We start from the raw sequence: 21,840 nt of genomic DNA, 5'->3' as shown, positions 1-21,840 counted from the left end.
ATATGCATATTATAATATGAATTATATTGCAATTACATTATAATATGTATATTATTACAGTTATAGTAATATCCTAGCAGACAATATATTAATATAATCAAATCATTTATTAATATATAATATATACTAGAATTAGCTATTTAACAATATCAATAATAATATACAATATATATCATTATAATTAAAAGTAATTATCTGTATTTAATTATATAAGAAAATTATATTACATGTGAATACACACCTCAATAAATGAAATATTTATATATAAAAATGAATACACAACTAATAAAATTACAATCACATTAAGTTATACATACATTTAACTTATTTTTTTTTTTGCCAGTCCTGGGTTTAAGCTCCGGGCCTGAGCACTGTCTTTGGGATTTCTCAAGGCTAGCGCTACTACCACTTGAGCCACAGCACCATTTCTAGCTTTTTTCTGTGTATGTGGTACTAAGGAATCGAACCTGGGTCTTTGTGCATGCTAGGCAAGCACTCTACCATTAGGCCAAACTCCCAGCCCACATTTAACATTTTTTGAAGTATCTTTTCTTATTTGTCCTCCTATTGAACTTATCATTATGAAGCCTTTATTTCAAGCAATATTACTTAAGTTTTACTTTATAATTTATAATAAACCTATAAAGCTTCTTAAAAATTAGTAATTCTATTATTCTATCCCTAATCTTTCCATTATTTTTATATAATGAAACTCTCTTCCAGCAGAATATATTTACATTTTTCTTCAGTCTTTTCTGTTTGCAGTTTTCCTTTGCAGAATTTAATCAGTTGAAATTTGCTCTGTGTATCACAACTTGGTTTAAAGTCTACTACCTTACTGTTTTCTGTATATCTCATTTGTCTTTTTGGTCCTCTTTTCCCCTAATTTTTTATTTTTAAAATACCATATTTTATTCCTTCTATAAATTTTTTGTTTTGGGATTTTTACTTGTTAAGGTTTCCTGCCTCCCCACCCCCCACAGTGATACATTACTGAATAAATCCTACTGCAGTCTTTTTTTTTTTTTTTTTTTGTCAGTCATGGGACTTGAGCTCTGGGCCTGGGCTCTGTCCCTGAGCTCTTCAGCTCAAAGCTACTACCCTACCCCTGAGCCTGGGCATTGACCCTGAGCTCATCAACTCAAGGCTACCGCCCTACCCCTTGAGCCACAGTGCCACTTCCAGTTTTCTAGTCTCATGGGTCTTCAGTGGTAGCTTTGAACGATGATCCTCAGATCTCAGCCTCCTGGATAGCTAGGATTGCAGGCATGAGCCACCTCATCAGGCCTACTGCAGTCTTTTTAATACATTTTATCTGTTCCTTGGAAATACAAGGGTCTGTAATGCTCTATCTACATTTATCTACTCTGTTTTGGCCTGCATGCTGTTATTTGCACATATCTATGTAGAGGTATATGTTGTTTTTAATATTCAATGCTCTTGTATCCTACACACATGCTGCATCATGATACTTTCCTCTGGATCTATTTTCCTGAATTTTTTTTTGCCAGTTTTGAGGCTTGAACTCAGAGCCTGGGCACTGTCCTTGAACTTTCTCAAAACTAGAGCCCTACTACGTGAGCCACAGCACTACTTCTGGCTTTTTTGTATGTATGTGGTACGGAGGAGTCAAACCCACGTCTTCGTGAATACTAAGCAATCACTCTACCACTAGGCCACACTCCTGGCCCCGGAATTTTTCTTTCTTAAAGACATTTTCAATTTAGAAATAAACAAATACTTCAAAAATTATATTCTGAATCTTAGGCTCCTACCTCTGAAGTTTCACATCTTTGGAATTACACTTACTCAAATCCCAAGCATCTAGACATCTTCAACTTTCAAACTGTTCTCCCAGCTCAATGAGACAGCCACAAGCCTGATTCCTATCCATCCTCTGCCTATCCATGAATCAGGAAAACAGCAGCAAACTTCTCTGATGTCATAGCTTCTGAAAAATCTGTCATGCTCATGCTTTCTGTTCTTCTCTTTCGCTCTCTCCATTCAACTGTCTATCTCTCTCTATATATGAGAGGTAGATCTATATGATAGATGACATAGAGTAAATAATGATAGTAATATATCCATTTTTGTAATTTTGGAATTGAAACTTGGGGCTTTGTGCCTGCTAGTCAGACCCCACCCCAACAGACACGGAAGTCTTATTTGCCTTGGTTTTGTCCAATAACTTCAAGTAGTATTCTACTTTATCCTAATGATTGTTCATTTGTGTGCTTACTTTGAACAGAGTTCTGGCTGTGTAGCCCAGATTGGCCATAAACATGCAATCCTTTGGCTTCTTCCTCCTGGTTATATTATAGGAATGTATCACAATATCTGCTAATTGGTTTTTAATGCAGTATGTTTTTATTTTATCTTATTATCATGGATAAATAGTTCCAATTATATCCAGAAACAAAATTCTCCTTGTTTACTTTTTACTTTTTATTTTTAACTTGACATCTTAGATATTTTCTATTTTTTTCCTTTTTTAATGCTTGTTCCTCTTTACTGATCTGCTATTTCTTAGACATCTTCTCACTCATTATTTTCATGGCTTTTGGGTTTTACAACTGAAATATATTTCAGTTTCTTTTTACTAGATTTTAAGTGCAATTAAAGTTGAAATTCTTTTCACCATTGATTTCCTGCATACCAACATAATATAGTACACAACTGATATTTCTTGACTAGCTCAATGAATTTGGAAAATATTATAACTTTACAGATAAGCAGAATATTAATAACTTTGCAATGGTTGATGTGGTAGATAATTGGTCAACTTTAGGGAGGAAATAATGCATTTCTGACAAGTCTAGATGTAAAAGCACAAATGATTTGACTTAACAAAAAAACCTCCCTTGAAGGGCCAGGAGTCTGGCCTAGTGGTTAAAGTGCTTGCCTAGCATGCACAAAGACCTGGGTTCGATTCCTCAGTACCACATACATAGAAAAAAAAAAGCCGGAAGTGGTGCTGAGGCTCAAGTGGTAGAGCTCTAGCCTTGAGAAAATCCAAGGACAGAGCCCAGGCCCTGAGCTCAAGCCCAGGACTGGCAAAAAAAAAAAAAAGAAAACTCCCTTGAATCCTGCTCTGAGTCTTTTCTATATTTTCATGTATGGGCAGGTTTATAGTTGGGGGTATATGATTGATCCTTATTTTTCATAGCCTGCATACTTATAGGTTCACTGTTCACTAAAATTTATTTACTTGCTCCAAAAGCCAATACTTGTGTGTGAAGCTTTCATTGTTTTTTTTTTTACATACACGTACAAGCAAGGATGTAAGAAATTTGACTTGCCTGAGAGGCATGATCCAAACTGAAATCAAAATAATGCTTTGTGTTCTACTAAAAGATAAAGTGTCCTTATCCTTTTCCTGCTGCATATTTTGCATTTTAGCATTTTTTAATTGTCCATTTCACTATTAAATATGTCACCTATTCTACTGGATAATATGTTGCCCTAACTGCAAAAGGGCTGTGATACATGTTATAGAGAAAGATGCATGCCTTATACAGGTCCTATTCAGGCCGGAGTTACAGTGCTGTGGCCTTTAGTTCAGTGATGATGAATTAATGATGTGAAATAAATCAGTGTCATTAAACAGAAAAACACAAAATAGTACTAGGTATTGACTGGCTAATAAAAATGTAATCAAAGACTTGGAGGAGTCTAATCTTGAGTTTCCCGTAAATATTCAGTGTGTGCTAGTTCAGTGTTGGCAGTGAATAAAATGTGAACGCTGAGAACAATAAGAATCGTCACTGAATGATATGATCACATGGGTGGTACTTCTCTCTCAGCAGATGTTGTGTGTGAATGTATGGAGACAGATGCATATAAGTCATGTTTATGGTAGGCAGATGCTTCACCTATATAGTTGGTGCAGGTAAGTAAATAGGGCATGTCTCTAATTTACCCTCAAGGGTGTAAAGAAACCTCCTAGATTGTTATCTATGGGAATTCTATACCAGAAATTAAGAATGCAGAGCCCTTATTAAAAATTTCCTATAGAGATTCCCTTCTTGAATACTTGTTTGTTAAACACGTCATTTGAAATATGATGTAAAAATCAATTTAAAAAATTCCGTAATATAAAAAAGAATGCAGAGCCCTTATTAAAAATTTTCTATGCAAGGGCCGGGAGTTTGGCCTAGTGTTAGAGTGCTTTCCTAGCATGCACAAAGACCCAGGTTCGATTCCTCGGTACCACATACATAAAAAAAAAGCCAGAAGTGGTGCTGAGGCTCAAGTGGTAGAGCTCTAGCCTTGAGAAAGTCCAAGGACAGTGCTCAGGCCCTGAGCACTGACAAAAAAAAAAATTCCTATGCACAAAAGCATGTCCTTCAAACATCTCCAGTAACAGGTAATTTTTACCTAGACTCTGGAATCTAGTAAACCTTGGTTAAGCTATGGTTATTACCATCTCTTACCAAGACTTTGCCTAATAATTTATTTTCTGATACATAGTTTCGTGATCTATAAAACAATGGACTCTACAGTATCGATGTGAGAGCTAAGTGAAGTTCACAGGAAAAGATAATGAACATGGACTTGATATAAATGCACAACATTCATGGACAATTATTTTGGGGATAATATTTGTTGGAAATTTGAATTTCACTTTCTTCCAAGAGTGATAAAACTGATAGTTCTAAAGACATAGAAGGCAATTGAAGAAAACATCTGCATATTTGTTCCTCTATGGCTCCTCACTTTACTTCACTCTCCTGCCTCTTTTAGCATTTCTAGGGTTTTGAAGTCCTGGCCTGGGTGTTGGTTTAAATGTGCTTTTATGGACAAAGAAAAAGTAGAAATAGGGGCTAAGAACAGTGTGGAGTGAGGAAGCCCATTGGCCTGTCATGTTCAGTCTCTCTTCTTCTCTTGGTCTTCTTCCTGCATCTACAGGGCCCTGGGACTGATGTTAGAATGACAGTCTGACAGGGTCTTTAGAAAAGTATGCTGTAGTGAGTGAATCTAGACTGTAGCTTTGGTCATTTTGCTAGATTGGAGTGGAGGGCTCTTCAAAATTGGCCAGGCAGGGTGAGGTGGTTATTTTCAAAGGTTTATTTTACTGAGTTATAACCCAACATTTGGTAGTATATTGGTGGGAAGCTAGTTTTCGGATGAGGTTACCATTGAATTCATAGATTAAATAAAGCAGACTGCCCTCCCTAATGTAAGGCTCCATGCAACCAATTCAAAACCTGAGTAGGAAATAGGCTGAAGGAGCTTCTGTTGCTTGAGCTCTACCTCATGCTCTCATCAGCTTTCTTGCCTACAGCTGGTACTCCAGCACTTAAGATATATCTCTTATCTAGAATTTTGCCAGTTACTGGGTGGGCAGACTTTTCTGTGAAGATTGGCTTCAAACCATAATCCTCCAGGTATCAGCGTCCTAAGTAGCTAGGATTACAGATACTTCTTAACCTTTATAATTACATGTCAGCTCGTTATACGATTTTTTCCTCTTTATACTTTTATCCATCTGTCTCTTTTTCCATATGGGATATATATATATACACACACACACACACACACACACACACACACACACACACACACACACGTATGTGTGTATGCATACACACAAAGCATCCTATTGTTTTTATTTCTATGGAAAATCAATATACAGGGACAGAAAACTCCCTGACACTTATATCACAGGACATGCTGTGATATTTATGGACACTCCTTTCTAATAGGGAGCAGTTGGCTTTCTCATTACAGTCCTTTAGATAGTTGAAAAGTAATAGAACATGGCTTAGGGCTTAGTTCTCGCAAATACTTTCTGTTAGCCTTCCCACAGATGATATGTTTTCTCTGGGTCACTGCAGGCCTTACAGGCTCACAGTGTAAAATGGGATAAAATCCTTATGCAACATATAACATACCTCAGGCACTATCATCTAACTGCTAAGCTTTTAGCCCCTGTTCTGCTATTTGTAAGTTGCAGGGCATTAGAAATGTTATTTAACCTTTTGAGCCTCGATTTTCTCTCCTGTAAAGTGTGGAAATAAGTATATGCTTCTCAAAATGATATTGTTAGGATTATCTGGCTTTAAAGGGAAATATTATTAGTGACACTTGTTAAATTACTTAAGGCAGATTTTATTCAGCATTACTGTGATGGGTTATAGTGAATACTACAAGAGGGCAGTAGAAGAGAAAGACTGCGAGGTCAATTCTGCATATGACAAAGAAAAGCAGGAATTTGAGGCTAAGGTACATGGAGAAGTGAAGACAGGTGGATGGAGAACTATTAAGAAGAAAAATCAGGATGTAAGAAAGATTACAGACAAATCAATCACAATTCTTTCTGAAGACAGACCAAGGTCACTGGATCTCAGGTAGGGGTTGAGGGGAAAGATGGAGAACGTCATCAGACATTGAGTAGAAATAATTCTGGCTAAACAAATATAGCAGGATTCTTGCTAGAGTGAATGGCATAAAGGTGACATAGAAATTCAAAAGCTCATGTTTAATTGGTAAGCAAATTCAGAGAACTCTCCTTACACTTTGGCCAAAGAGTGACTATGTGAGATAATATTATCAAGGTGGGCCCTGGTGGATCATGTTTGTAATCCTAGCTACTTAGGTGGCTGAGATCTGAGGACCATGGTTCAAAGCTAACCCATGCAAGGAAGTCCATGAGATTCTTATCTCCAGTTAGTCACCAGAAAACCAAAAGTGGTGTTATGGCTCATAATGGTAGGGTTCTAGTCTTGGAGCAAATTGCTCAGGGACAGTGTTCAAGGACCAGAGTTCAAGCCCCATCACTGATAAAATTTATTTTAAAGGTTATCTTAAAAAAAGTCTCCAATTTCAATCAGTCTTCCTTAGATTATCACCCAGTTTATCATTATTTGTTTATTTAGAATTCTAAGCAACATTGATGAGACAGGAAAACAGTAGATATGGATACTCACCAAGTCCACTATGCCAATGTTATTCCAGCCTTGCATGATAGGGAGGAAAGAGATAAACGTGGGGATGAGCCAGCAGCCCCCCAGCATTAATGCGATGCGTAGAGGGGTCATCTTGTTCCTGTAAACCAGAGGTTGGCAGCAGATGGCGTAATACCTACAGAGGCAACAGAGGGCATGGGCCAGGAGCAAGCCAAAATGAAAGGAAAGGGGAAGGGAGATGATTGAGCAAGAAGTGGAGTGACCAAGAGGGATGGAGATAAGAGAAAATATTGAGGGCAGAATAATTAGAAGGAAAAGGAAGGCAAGAAAAGAAGAAACAAGAAGAGAGGGAATCATGAGGAAAAGAGGAGGGCGGGATAGAGGATGGAAAAGAAAAGGAAGAAAGAAGGGAGAAAACAAGAGAGCAAAGAAGAGTGATTATACAGTATCTCATGTTAACTCATGGCTACTAAACTTCTGTTACTATGAACATAAGCTTTAGATCACAGGAGAGCCTTGGCTGGAGTTGGTTTTTCACCCTTCCTTGTCTCCCAGGGTTTGATGGAGTGAGTGTGACAAACATACCTGTGGGGATTCTCTGTCTCAAATATGGTTTCATGCCACTTTCCTGCCTGGGACTTCCACTGAGCCCTCTGTAATCTCAGGCACCCACAGCTTCTATAAGTGAAACCTAAGGTTGACCCCAGCCTTGTCCAATGCACTTGTCCAATGTACGCTTTCTGTGGGTCACCTTCAGGTATTGAGATGGTGGACTACATCTATGTTCCTCAAACTTTGGTCTAGGAATTCTTCTTCCTCCTTCTTTCTTCACCTGCCTCAGAATCAATTGAGGAAGCCTCAAAATGAAGATCTCTTTCCATGTGCCTGTGGCTCACATCTGTAGACCTCAGGAAAGTGAGATCTGAGTTCAAAGCCAGTTCAGGCAGGAAAGTCATCTCCAATTCACTACCACAAAGCCAGAAGTGGAACTATGGCTCAACTGATAGAATGCCAGCCTTGATCAAAAAATGCACGCTTGTGCACATGTGCATGCACGCCTATGCACGCGCATGGGCGCGCACAGACACACACACACATACACATACACACACACACACACACACACACACACACACACACACACACACAAATGCAGACCTCCAGGAATTTCTGAATCAGAGTTTGTTGGAGATCAACTTGAAATCTGCTTTTTGACCATGGGGAATCAATATCCTCATTGAAGAAACAAGTCTAATTTCTCCTATAGAGGAAATAATCATATCTTGCCCTCCTTGATTTGGGTAGAGGTAAGTGACAGATTCAGTTCAATGAGTCAGGAACAGAATTCACAGGCATTACTTCTACTCAGATTTTTGTTTCTCTGAAGCTAAGAGTGTAAAATTTCCAAAGCATTTTTCTGTATCATTTCTTACCTTTCCTAGATCATTTCCTACCTTACCTATGCTACCTGAGTCTCTTATCCTTCATGGGGTACTTCCACTTAAAAGCTGGGAGTGATTTGCCACTCTCCTCCTATATATACATTTTTCCAGCATTTGCAATAGTCTCTTCATTACATATGCATGGCATGCAATTTTACATGCAACCTGCTACAGTAAGTCTATTAGCTATTTCTCATTGAAAACGAAAAAAAGAGAAAGAGAGAACAGAAAAGGACAGACTGGAGGTTAAGTCTATTCTTTAAGATGATTACACTATTTAACAATAAGCCACCTCCTAATTTTATGCAGTTCACTTTGTTAACCTTCCCACCTCCTCTTTTCTTAATTCAAAGCCTAATAAAACAATGGCTCTATTCTTGGGGTGATGGTGGGATGGGTGGAGAGGGAAGGTGGAATGAGGAGAGCCCCAGGTTGCAGCATGAAAAGTAGGCTCATCAGGGATGGAGTAGAGACCTGTGCACCCTTCTCTCTGAAGAACCTGGGGCAACTGACCACACCTGTGACACCAAACCCCATGGCTGTCCTGACCTGGGCTGGAATACAGGAAAGAACAGGAAAAGAGCTGGTTCTGGAGTTGATTTTCCCATAATTAAAATGACATGCTCATAAAATGTAACTAGACATAACTTAGAAATAAGCATCATTAGCTGAATGGCTAATATTTCTATATGATGATAATACTAATCTATGTAATTATTAACATAAAGTTTCTAACAATTTTGTGATTTTCCTTGGTTTTACCCTTCTCCTTGCTTTCTTCCAAGGGAAGGTTTATCATTATTGTTATTTCATATCTTTCTTCTTTTCCTCTGGGAAAGCCAGCTGGGGTCCCTAAATTTCAGCAGGACCAAGGATTCGCCTTTCATAGGACTGAGAATTAGTTCTTGCTTCTGGGACTTTGGAATAGCTATGTGTAAGCTGATTCAAACCCTCATTCTTTCACTCTTCTTTAAGCACATCTTACTTTTCCAATAAATTCCAGGTTTAAGTAGGTGTTATAAGTTGAATTATGTTCTCCTGGTCCCCAAAGATATTTTGAAGTCCTACTCTTCAGTACTTTGGAGTGTGACCTTATTTGGAAGCAGATTTTTGTTTTTAGAGAGGTAGTCAAGTTGAAAAGAGAAAGCCTAAATTCAATCTGATTGGCATCATTTTAAGAAAGGAAAATTTGGAACTTGGACAGTTACAGCCACAGGAAAATGGAGGACTATGGTGATGTATTTGTCTACAAAGATTACCTTCAGGAGCTAGGGAGAAGCAAGAGAGAAGCCTTCCCTTAACAGTTTGCAAAGCAGACATGGCACTAGTGACATCTTAATTTAAGACTTTCATCCAGCCCTGCTTTATGACACTAATAGAGTTGTCTAAAGGCTCTCTGTTGTTTTCTGCCAAAACATCCTGCTTCACACAGAGCAATACGAATGAGTGTGAATGCCAGCTATGTCCTTCCTGGAAATACTTTGTTCTAAGGAGGAATGTCTGGTTTCATTCCACATACTTTCAGACAATAGCTCAGGTTATAGAACCTTCCATCTGCCACCCCCATGTAGCAACAGAATGATAAATAAACAATAGATGTTGCCTTATCTTTGCTGGGAAGTTTCTAAGTTTTTGAAATTCGGAATCAGGTGACAAGGTGTTGAGGAAAGAGCAGATTTCTGGAATTGTGTTTAAATTTCTGATGTCACAGAAAACCAAAAAGTTCAAAAAGAGAGAGACATACCAAATTAAATATCTTGCAGGATAAAAGGTGAATTTGACAATGGAGGATATCTTACTTGAGAAGAGTCTTATCCTTGTAGTTTCCTAGGATGGGTGGGTATTTAGATGATTACATTAGGGAGACAACAAAAGGGATAGAAGAGGATTTTTAGAAGATGAAGTTATTCTGATTATCATAACCTGTTTTTGAAAGTTTGTTCTCTTAAAGTCTAGCTTGGCCAAGTCAATCACCTGATTCCCAAGGCTTAAGGAATATCCAGTAGACAATCAGATCTTTCCTATAATTAGCTATCTAATATTTCTGTGCTTCAAGTTGCATTAATTTAGAGTTCCTGGAGTTGCTGGTTGGAAGAAATAAGAGTGGAGATGTAAGAAGTGATTATGTACACACTTTACTAATCCATTCTGCATCTTGGATACACCATCAGTTCTTTTCGGTGTGTATGATTGATGGGGCTTGAACTCGGCCTGGACACTGTCCCTGAGCTCTTCAGCTAAAGGCTACGCTCTACCCTTGAGCCAATCGCCACTTCTTATTTTCTAGAGGTTAACTGGAGATAAGAGTCTCAGGTCCATTTGTGCCCAAACTGGGTCTGAACCTTGGTCCTCAGATCTCAGCTTCCCCAGTAGCTAGGGTTACTGCGCTGCACTGTATGACCTGGTATAGTTAGGCAAAGCTGGCTTATTATTATTTTTTTTAGTAGTACTGGGGTTTTGAACTTAGGGCTTCATGCTTGCTACATAAGCAGTATACCATGTACACTGTATCAATTACTTTTTGTGTGTGCTAGGGTTTGATCTCAGGGTCTCACGCTCTTGCCTGGTTTTTGTACTCAAGGATGACACTCTACTACTTGAGCCATACTTCCTGTTCCAGCTTTGTTCTGGTTAACTGGAGATAAGGATCTTACAGATTGATCAACCCAGGCTAGCTTCTAACAGTGATCCTCATATCTCTTCCCCTGAGTAGCTAGAGGAGTAAGCATGAACCACTGGTGCCAGATCAGGCCATTCTGCTACTTGAGCTGTACCTCCAGGCCTCAAATTCTTTATATTAGTTTTTAAAACTCGGCAACGAGAGCCAGGTGCCGTGTCTCACGCCTGTGATCCTAGCTACTCGGGAGGCTGAGATGTGAGTATCACAGTTCAAAGCTAGCTGGGGCTAGCTGGAGACTCATCTCCAATTAACCACTGGAAAACCAGAAATGGCTCTGTGGTTCCAGGGATAGGTTGGTAGCCTTTAGCTGAAGAGCTCAGGGATAGTGCCCAGGCCCAGAGTTGAAGCCCCACAACCAACAAAAACAAAAAAAGCAAACAAAACAACAACAACAACAAAACTTGCCAATGAGTAAAGATAAATTTAAACATTTTTTACTTAAATTTAAATTAGGTTGGCCAAATTGAGTTCTAGGCTAGACTACACACAAAAGCATGCAGTCTTGTCTAGATATACATTTTGTTTCTATGATTTTCTTTAGTCTTTTGCTTTGCATTATAATAAATATAATATGATTACATAGGGTGGAGTAAAATAGTAAAACTTCTATTCCGAAATCAAATTATAGCCCCCACCAGCCCTAAGTAAGTCAACCTGTATTCTTCTAATCTTTGATTTTAAGTGATGTATCTGGAAAAGCAATCATACTGAAGGCTGCATTCTTTGTTGTTGTTGTTGGTGGTGGTGGTGGTGGTAGGACTTGAACTCTGGGCTGGCCTCTGCCCCTGAGTTCTTCAGCTCAAGGCAATCACTCTACCACTTGAGCCACAGTGCCATTTCTGGTTTTCTGGTGGTTAAACAGTCTCATGGTCTTTTTGTACCCAGGCTGCTTTTGAATCATGATCCTCAGGTATCAGCCTCTTGAGTTGCTAGGATTACAGGCGTGAGCCAGCAGCTCCTGGCTTGAAGGTTGTGTTCTTGATTTTATCCATACTCTGTGTGTGTGTGTGTGTGTGTGTGTGTGTGTGTGGTGTTTGAATTACAAGCCCTCTTTCCTCTTTGGTTTCATAGCTCCTGACTGCTGCTCTACCACTTGAGATGCACTTCCTCTTTTAGCTTTTTGATGATTAATCAGACATAAAAATCTCTTAGATTTAGCAGGGCTCGATGGCTCATGCCTGTAATCCTAGCTACTCAGGAGGCTGAGATCTGAGGATCAAGGTTCAAAGCCATCCCAGGCACAAAAGGACCTGAGACTCTTATTTCCAATTAACCTCTAGAAAAAACGGGTAGTGGGTTTGACTCAAGGGCAGGGTGGTAGCTTTGAGCTGAAGAGCTTAGGGACAGTGCCCAGGCAGAGTTCAAGCCCCATGATGCACACACACACACACAAAAAAAAAAAAAACAAAGAAAAAAAAAGAATCTCTTAGATTTGTCTGTCCCAGCTGGCTTCAAACTTCATTTCTCAGATCTCAGCCTCTCGAGTAGCTAATATAGGCATGAGCCACCAGGACCTGATTCTGGTTGTTCTGAGTTCTTACATTTGAAATTTATTTGCTGAAAGAAAAAACAAAGTAAAAGAAGTCTTATTGTGAGGTATATCTGCAATAAACAAACATATACCACCACCAGGCAAAAACTGCTGGTCAATTGTACAAGTTTTGAAGAATCAGCCAAAATACACAGACTGAGTTAATTATAAAAGCTAACACTGCTTTTTTTTTTTTTTGCCAGTCCTGGGCTTGAGTTCAGGGCCTGAACACTGTCCTTGGACTTTCTCAAGGCTAGAGCTCTACCACTTGAGCCTCAGCACCACTTCCAGCTTTTTTCTATGTATGTGGTACTGAGGAATTGAGCCCGGGTCTTCATGCACGCTAGAGGCAAGCACTCTACTACTAGGCCAAACTTCCAGCCAACACTGCTTTTTTTTTTTTTTTAAACCAAAAGCTCAATGTGTATTATCTCACAAATCCTCATATTACATTTTTTTTTTTTTGCCAGTCCTGGGCTTGAGCTCAGGGCCTGAGCACTGTCCTTGGAATTTCTCAAGGCTAGAGCTCTACCACTTGAGCATTAGCACCACTTCCAGCTTTTGTTCTATGTATGTAGTACCAAGGAATTGAACTTGGGTTTTCATGCATGCTAGGCAAGCACTCTACCACCAGGCCAAACTCCCTGCCCCCCTCATATTACTTTTGAGAGAGGAGCTCTAAATGTATCCCTGTCATAGATGAGGAAAGGGGAAGAAGAGTCAGATATTTGGCCAAATGCCACAGGTGGTAAGAGTCACAATGCCAGTGGACGCAGTAAGTCTAGCCAGGCATGATATAATCTCACTGCTATCTTTCTGTTGCTTTTAGACACTCAAGAGATTTCCTTGAGTTCTTTAAGAAGCCATTCTAGAAACAACCAAAACATCCAAATACTGAGAATTCTGAAATCAGAATCATGAAATATCCACATTTTCACCAAAGAGGAATATATATTCTAACCTGCTCGGATTTGCTTGGGACTGGGAATTCACTGAATATCCTGAAGTTAATAAAATTCCCTCTGAAACAGATTTTCTGTCATATATGCTTTTGCCCTCTGGCTTTAAAAAAATTATCTCTAACTTATTTCCTGAATGATTGGCTTACAACCATTTAAAAGCATTTTTATATTCTTTTAAAGTCAGAATTCCTACAAGTAAAAAATATTTCTAGCTGCTTTCAATCAGTGGTGATTTTCTCACTGGGGATTTCTGGCACTACCTGAAGACAATTTCCGATTGTCATAACTGTGACAGGTATTCAGTGGGTAGAGGTCAGTGCAACTGCTAAATATCCTGCAATGTACAGACAGGGATTTCCACCTTCTCCACTCCCAGCACATAACTCTCTACTGCAGTCATTAGTGCTGAGATGAAAAACCCAATGTATTCAATGATACTATTTACACCAATGGTAGAGGTTCCATATTTCTGATATGTTTCAATACAACACAACACTGTGGCTTTTCTATGCAAATGAAAGAAGACATTGCATTGCCTTTCACCACATCTGTGATAGCTTAGTTCAGCCAGAAAGGATCCTCAAAGTACATTCTAAGGAACATTCTAAGACAGGAGTCTACCCACTACCTGTTCCACCAGGGCAGAGATGTGTACACCTGACCATTGAATGTCCCCAGTGCTTAGTACAAAACTCGATACAAAGTAGAAGCTCTAAGGCTAGCCAGAGTGCCAATGAAATATGTTACCAGGTTTGGAGATGTGAAAGGTCCTTTTCTAGAGAAGGAATGGGAAAAGACTTGCTGAGTAAGTTCAAGTTTTATGTACACGTAAAAGAGAAGAGGTTAACTGGATTGTTTAGGGATAATTGCAAGGAAGAAAAAGGAAATAAGCCAAAGCAGGCTGACTTGGGGGAGGTTTCTGAGCTGTGCTTCTTAACATTTATCATGCATCAGAAACACAGGGCCTGGAGCGTGACTCTTGAGTGACTAGCAAACATGAGGTTCGGAGTGTAATCATCAGTACAGACAGACAGACAGACACACACACACACACACACACAGGCGCACGTGCGCGCGACCTCGTGCACACACACACACACACACACACACACACACACACTCACAATCATTTGAAGGATTTGTTGAGACACAGATTGCTTATAGGTCTGGAATGGGGTCCTATAAATTACCCCTTTTATTCCCTTCCAGCTGATGCTTTAGCTGGTGGGTTAGATACCATGCTTTCAGAACTACCATCTTAGAGATTTAAAATGCTGGATTTGGAGAAGTTATAGTTGGTGGAGTTGGTGGAAGGCCTGTTCTTCTCACCTAGCTGAAGTATAAGAAATGAGAGAACTGTTACCTCCACAGGCAAGAAGGGTGGTGTCAACAGGTAAAACAATCGTATCTCAGTTAGTCTGTTCCCTTGCCTTCCCTGGGACATTCTCCACTCTCTTCAACAACAACAATAACAACAACTACAAAATCCTTTTACAAAGTGGCTAAATGAATGTTCAAATGACAAGTGAGTTTCCAGCTGGCCAGGATTAAGTAAAACGTAGCAAGGGTATTTACAAAGTAATTTCTTATGCAAAACATTTCAAAGTATTGCTTATAAAGCTCCATTAAAATCTCCTTTGGTAGATCAATTACCAGCCTCTCCAACTATAGCCATGTGCAAATGTGTGATCTAATTGCTGTTAAATGCCTCTGGGGATACAATTTACTTTGACAACCCTTAGAAGACAGCTGAGTATTTTAAGCTTCATGCTAATCCCTTCCCTACTCCTTGTGCAATTAAGGAAAATTCATCCTCCTCACTTTTTCCCTCCTCTTGTCCTCCCAGGAATCTTCAACTTTCAGAATTGCCAGCTATCTCTCCAGGCTACTTGATATCTTCACAACTGGGTACTAACTCTCTTTGCCTCACCCACTCATTAGCTTGGTGGTCTTTAGCCACTTAATTAATCTCTCCAAGATATCTTTTCATCATCTGGAAACTGGGAATAAATTTGTCTACTTTATGATTCATTGTGAGAACTGACAAGTTAATATGATGAAAACCACAGATGTTTATAACAAAATATGCATGTCTCTGTCTTTCTCATATGCACACACACCCATATACACATACACATACACATACAGTATATACATATCCGCTTCAAAATAGTATAAACACACATTCAAATGAATTCTGAATTAGGGGCATAAGTTAACATAGTTAATATTATTGACAAATAATATTCAAGCCAGGCACTAATGGCTCCTGTGGAAGCTACTCAGGAAGCTGGATCTGAAGATTGTAGTTCCGCAGGAAAGTTCATGAGACTCTTATTTCCAATTAATCACCAAAAGACCAGAGTGGAGCTGTGGTTCAAGTGGTAAAAAGCTCAAGGACAGCACCCAGGTAGAGTTTAGCCTCAGTACTGGCACAAACACAAAACAAAACTAAAGCCAAAACCAAGTAATATTCAAGTCACTTGACTCAAAATCTCTGTCAGTGGTTGCTTTACAAAAACAACAACAAAAAGAATGTGTTGCTCCCTTAAGGTGAGCAACGAATTCTAGCAGAATTCATTGGGCATATGATTTAGTAGTAGTACATGCTGCTAAAGTTGCTGAGTTTGGGGGTCCACTTTGACTATCAGAGAGTAATCACAACCAAGATAAAGATATTAGGTAGAGTCTGGAGTAATGAGGTTTACTGGTCAGACAGCAAATCTTCCCTCAGGACTCCTCCTAGCCAAGTTTTGTGGAAGAGCTCTCAGTAATTGATTGTGTGTTTTAGGTCTTCTGATTCAGGAACCAGAGATGAGAGAAAAGCAGCAGTAGGTTGAAGAAAGAACAAAAGACCTCTTTCTTGTGTCCCCAGCTTTTGATAAACTGTCAGGGTCAAGGAAGATCAATGAGGGAGAGCCAGCAAGCATATTTGACAGAAGCCAGGGACAGGGAGGGGGTTCAGAGAGATAGTCAACAGCAGAGACAGAGAATGTGGGGTTCCAGGAAGGAAATCGCCAGGAGTGAGGATACAGGAAAAGAATCCTATTGGTCAGAGATCAGGAAGAATCAGACTTGTACTCCGTAGGAGTCATAATCCTATATTAATTCTGCAGAGTTACGGCTGCCTCTCTGCTCCTTTCTCCTAATATTTTTCTGTGTCTGTATGATGAGAAAACTTGCCAGAGGGCGAAATGTCACCTATTTAGAAAGCCATGTTTCTGAACTATAAAAATGAGTCTCACAAAAAAAATGCCATGTGAAAACATCTTGTCAGAAGCTGACTGGATACCAAAGGATATTTTGTAGTCTGTATGGACTTCTGCTTTGACTTCAGGCCAGCACACATGAAACAAAGGCTCACACACTTTAATCTACTTACCCACATCCATACAACTGGAATATAGTAAAATTAAATCTTCAGCTACAATTGCCAAAATCCCTGCCCTGGTAGTGTTGATGAGTGGGACAGGGAAGACAATATCCACCTTATTCAGGAAGAGCAAGGAGAATACAATAAAAATATTAAAAAAAAGAATATACATTTAAAAATGAACCTTGCACATCAGATAACATCAGAAGCTACTGCAGCAATTCAGAAATAGGAAGAGAGTCATAGAGAGGAAGATGATGAATTTGAAAGATATTTATGGACATATAACTACCATTTGACACCCAGCTGATCAGAATAGACAAGTTAAAAGATAGCCTCAAAACTGCATTTGAATGACTCAACGATGACTAACAGAAGAACCTTTGATGTGCAAAGTGAAAGGGAATATTAATTATGATGGAAGTTTCTACTTTGAGCATATTATGTTTGAAGAAGCAGAAAGCTCTTTAACAGCAAGGCGAAGGTAGGACATTGGAGCCCAGGAAATAGCAAAGGGGAGACAGAAGGTAGAAATGGTTGCAAGCCACAAGAATAAGGGATCCAAGTAGCCTGTAGGAATTTGCATTTAGAGCTTGTGCACGCAGCTCAATGGTAAAGGATCTGTCTAGCATGCACAAGGTCCTGAGTTCAATCCTCAGCATTAGAAGAAAACATGACAAAACAAAACTTTTCTGGAAATCAAAAAAATCAGGCAATGTTTTTGACTATCAAATTATTACTGTATTTGCCATGCACTGGTCTGGTCTATGAACTTTGAATTCTCTCCAAATCCTAAGGGGAACCTTTCCTGGGGAATTTTACAGGGTAGATGAGATCTACAAAGTTTAATTAACCTTCTTAAGAATGAGATCATACCATTCATGATTGGTTTACTGGGATTGAGTTTAGGCCTTCTACCACTTCCTGCCTTATTCAGAAACACTCTCTTCACTGAGTTTTCCAAGAGGAGGCACTAATACTAAAATTACATCTGACAAACACCAGACACATCTAAGACCACGCTGTGCTCAGGAAAACACACAGAAAGTAGTTTCTCTGTAAGAACACAGGGTACATGAAATGTGCTGGTTAGAAAACTAATCATCAAAATAAGCTCCTGTGCTTAAATTCAATGTACCATAAGAGTTCAGAGGAATGAAAAGATTGATATAGTCATTGTAGAAGGTAACACATATCTCACTTGAGGATATGTCAGGATATGTTCACCAGAGAAAAGCAAAGGATTCTGTGTGTGTGTGTGTGTGTGTGTGTGTGTGTGTGTGTGTGTGTGTGTATGTTTACTGGAGCTTGGACTCACAGTCTGTGTTTGTCCTTGTCTTTATCATTCAAGGCTAGAAGTCTATCACTTGAGCCATAGCTCCACTTTGAGAGAGAGAGAGAGAGAGAGAGAGAGAGAGAGAGAGAGAGAGAGAGAGAGAGAGAGAGAGAGAGAGAGAGAGGAGAGCTTTTAATTGTAGATAAGAGGCCCATGGACTTTCCTGCCCAACCTAGCCTTGAGTTGTGATCCTCAGCTTCCAGCCCCTTGAGTAGCTAGGATTAGAGTTGTTAGTCACAAGTCCCCAGCTAGGAAAGGGATTTTAGGCACAGGTGGACACACTGAGTGATAAAGAAGAAAATGTGATATATATACATATATACACACACATATACATATATATATATACATACATACACAATGAAATTTTACTCATCCATTAGAATGAATGATATTATACCATTTATAAAGAAATTGTTAAGTAAAGTAAGTCTGGCCCAGAGAGACAAAGGATTTATGTTTTTCCTTATACATGGAAGCTAGATTTAGCATTAAAACTCATAATTAAATACATTGGGTGGTATGCAAGTGCATATAAATGCACTAACTGCAATATAGTAGATTGAAGGGAGATCTCAAATAGTGCAATTCCAAGGAGACTCAAAGTTCAGCAAAACAAAACACCAGGAAGTGAACAGGTACTCTAAAGGGGTGGTGTAGGGGGCAAGGAGAAAAGATGTAGACAAATAAAAGCAGAAAATAAAACAAAGAATAGAATGTACATCCACAAAATTTAAGAAAAGTGAGGGAAGGGGTGGGTAGGAGAGAGATGGGAGAGCATGTTGAAGGTGTGATTGATCAAGATATATTTTATTCATAAGCTGCCTTTTTTAATGGCAACTCCCCTGTAAAACTACTTCAATAGTAGTAGAAAACAAGTATTTTTTTCCTTCATTCATGCAGGAAGTGATAGCAGATCAATCACAGTGGAGGCTGTGGGCAGGTGAAACAGACTGAGGAAAGGCTGGGCCAGACACAAACACTGAGCTGAACGTTGAACCCTTAGTTAATGAAGGACGACCACGAGCCTCTGGGCTTTGCACATGCCATTTTCTGGGACTGTCATTCTCTATCGCTCTCTCCTTCTCTTCCTGCAACTTAAAATCAGACTTATCACTTACAGCTTCGGCATCACTTCCTTGGGAATCATCCCTGTTTTGGGGTAGACACACTCCAATAGCCTTTTGAGTGCTTCCTTATTTTGTTTCAATGACTGGCAATTTTACTGTAATGATCTATTTCCTATCTTGGCATTCACTGCTAGACTACAAGTATCTGTGATTTCCAGCTTTCACTAGACACCACTGCATGTCCAGTACCCAGGAGATTTTCCAGTAATTAGGAAGTATTCCATTAATATTTAATGTCAGGAATATAAAAAGAACAGTTCTTGTCCTCTGGCTTGAAATTCAACCTCAACAAGTATGATTCTTAGGTATAAACCATGAGCCTGCTGGCAAAATGTCTGTGAGAAGAAACTTTTACTACGCTTTCCTTGTAGAAATTCATTCAGTTCTACTGGGAACACAAAATGCGGTTCTGTGACTGATACTTCAGATTTACAGCACACGATTAAATATGCAACCTTTGAATCAGAATATGTTTCACAATTAAGCCTGTTTCAAAGAAAAATCTGTGACCGGAGAAGCACTGGAGGATTTGGTAGATTTAAAATATGCCAAGTGCTTGGACTTTGCAAGAGAAAGATGACAATTGAATTTGATGTATCAAGGAGAAAATCTTTAATGCTTACAGAGGATGCTGTTCTCAATGAAACAAAATGGATTTTTTTAAAGACAATTGCATTTGATATCAAATGTAGGAAAATGTACTGCATGTACCATGGAAGGGATGTACAAAGATTATTTATTGCTGGTAAGTATGGCATATGAAGCCAATGGAAGAATAAACAGACATTGACCCGATACGGGGAAGACCTTGGGGCGACTTACTGTCCTGACGAGATTCTGAAAAGACATCTCTAGGCCCATCAGTCAGAACAGTTGCTCTCTGCCCTTTGCTCTCATCTGTGATTTCAGTGGCAGCTGCCAAGCTTCTATGCCATATGCTTTTGATGATATTGGTGATCATAGGCTTTCAGTTCTACCCAGAAACTAGGATGTGTCCCCAGGCCACTGTAATTGGCTATGGAGGGGTGGTGTGTGGCAAGTGTGACGTGAGCAACTGAAGCTTAAATGTGTCTTTTAGAAATTAGGAAACATGAAAGCTTCCAGCCTGATCCAACTGGCCATGTAGGCATGGATAGTCTACCCAGCTTAGCCCTTTTTACAGGCCACTATAATATTATGGTGAAAATTCTTCTTTCTTCTTTTGTCTATCCCCCTCCTTCCCTTTCCCTTCTTTCAAGTCAGCTCCCTTCTTTTCCCTTTCTCCCTCTTCCTCTCTTTCATGCTTCTCTCTACTCTTATCTCTCCCTGTCTATCCATTCTCTTCTCTCTCTCATTATCTCTCCCAATTTCTCCTCTGTTTCTATTTCCTTTCATCTCTTCCCTCTCCTTTCTCTCTCTCCTCTCTCCTTCCCTCTTCTGACTCTCTTCCCTCCTTCCCTCTTTCTCTCTCTCTACACTTCCCTCTCCCTACTGCTTCTCTCTCTCTCTCTCTCTCTCTCTCTCTCTCTCTCTCTCTCTCTCTCTCTCTCTCTCTCTCTCTCTCTCTCTCTCCCTCCCTCCCTCCCTCCCTCCTTCCCTCCCTCCCTCCCTCTCCCTCTCCCTTCTCTCACTTCTACATGCTACATAGTTCTGATAAGTACACTTCTATATTTGTTTTATGAAGATGGAATTTCAAGTCTCAAATTTGTTTTATTTAATACACCAGTGACAACCCTTGGTGAATATTATTTCTATACCTTTTTGGAGGAGGAATGGTCCTGGAGCTGGAACTCGGGAGCAGGCACTGTCCCTGAGCTTATGTGCTCAAGGCTAGAACTCTACCACTTGAACCACAGCTCAAAAGTTGTGGCTTTTTTTTTTTTGGTTGCTAATTGGATAAGAGTCTCACTGACTTTCCTGCTCTGGCTGCCTTTGAACTGTGATCCTCAGATCTTAGCCTCCCGAGTATCTAGGATTACAGAAGTGAGCTACCAGCAGCTGGTTTATAGCTTGACTTTTAATAGCTGCACGATATTTCACCCTTAAAAATGAGAGTCCTATTATAGCTGCCTGGTTATTTTCCATTCACCCTGGAAACCTGAGGTTTAAAAGCATCATCTCTGTCATACAGCTTTTAATGAAGCCTTTGACCTCTTGTGACCCATTATATATGAAGAATTCATTTTAATTATGTTTGGTAAATTATTTTTAGTAGGCAATAAACTTTCTCTATCAGAATAAAATTCTGAAAGCAACAAGAAACACAGTGGGTGGAGAACTGGAGTTGGGAAAATGCATTTCACAATCTAAAAAGAGTTCTGTACTTTGTTTTGCTCCAGAAGTCTGTCATGGGTGGGGAGGACAAAGAACCAAAGGGAAACTTTGCTTGCAAGGCATTAATCCTGTACTTGTCATCTTTGAAGACCACAGCAGCTCTAAGGAGACAGCCAGGGCATTTTTCCAGGAATCATCAGGTTAGCAAGGACATCACACCCAACA

The 21,840-nt window shown here is 39.5% G+C and overlaps 1 protein-coding gene across 1 annotated transcript in view; it reads right to left on the bottom strand.

Moving 5' to 3' along the window:
- Htr4 (5-hydroxytryptamine receptor 4) overlaps positions 1-21,840 on the bottom strand; it is a 166,733-nt gene that overhangs the window by 32,438 nt on the left and 112,455 nt on the right. The window contains exon 4 of the mRNA XM_090332184.1: positions 6,930-7,083. Coding sequence (XP_090188310.1) covers positions 6,930-7,083 — 154 coding nt within the window. The remainder of the gene's footprint in view (positions 1-6,929; positions 7,084-21,840) is intronic.

The sequence above is a fragment of the Megascapheus bottae genome, chromosome 4, assembly GCF_031878675.1.
Source record: "Megascapheus bottae isolate mThoBot1 chromosome 4, mThoBot2.hap1, whole genome shotgun sequence".
Taxonomy (NCBI): domain Eukaryota; kingdom Metazoa; phylum Chordata; class Mammalia; order Rodentia; family Geomyidae; genus Megascapheus; species Megascapheus bottae.
This window is presented reverse-complemented; position numbering and strand designations above follow the sequence as displayed.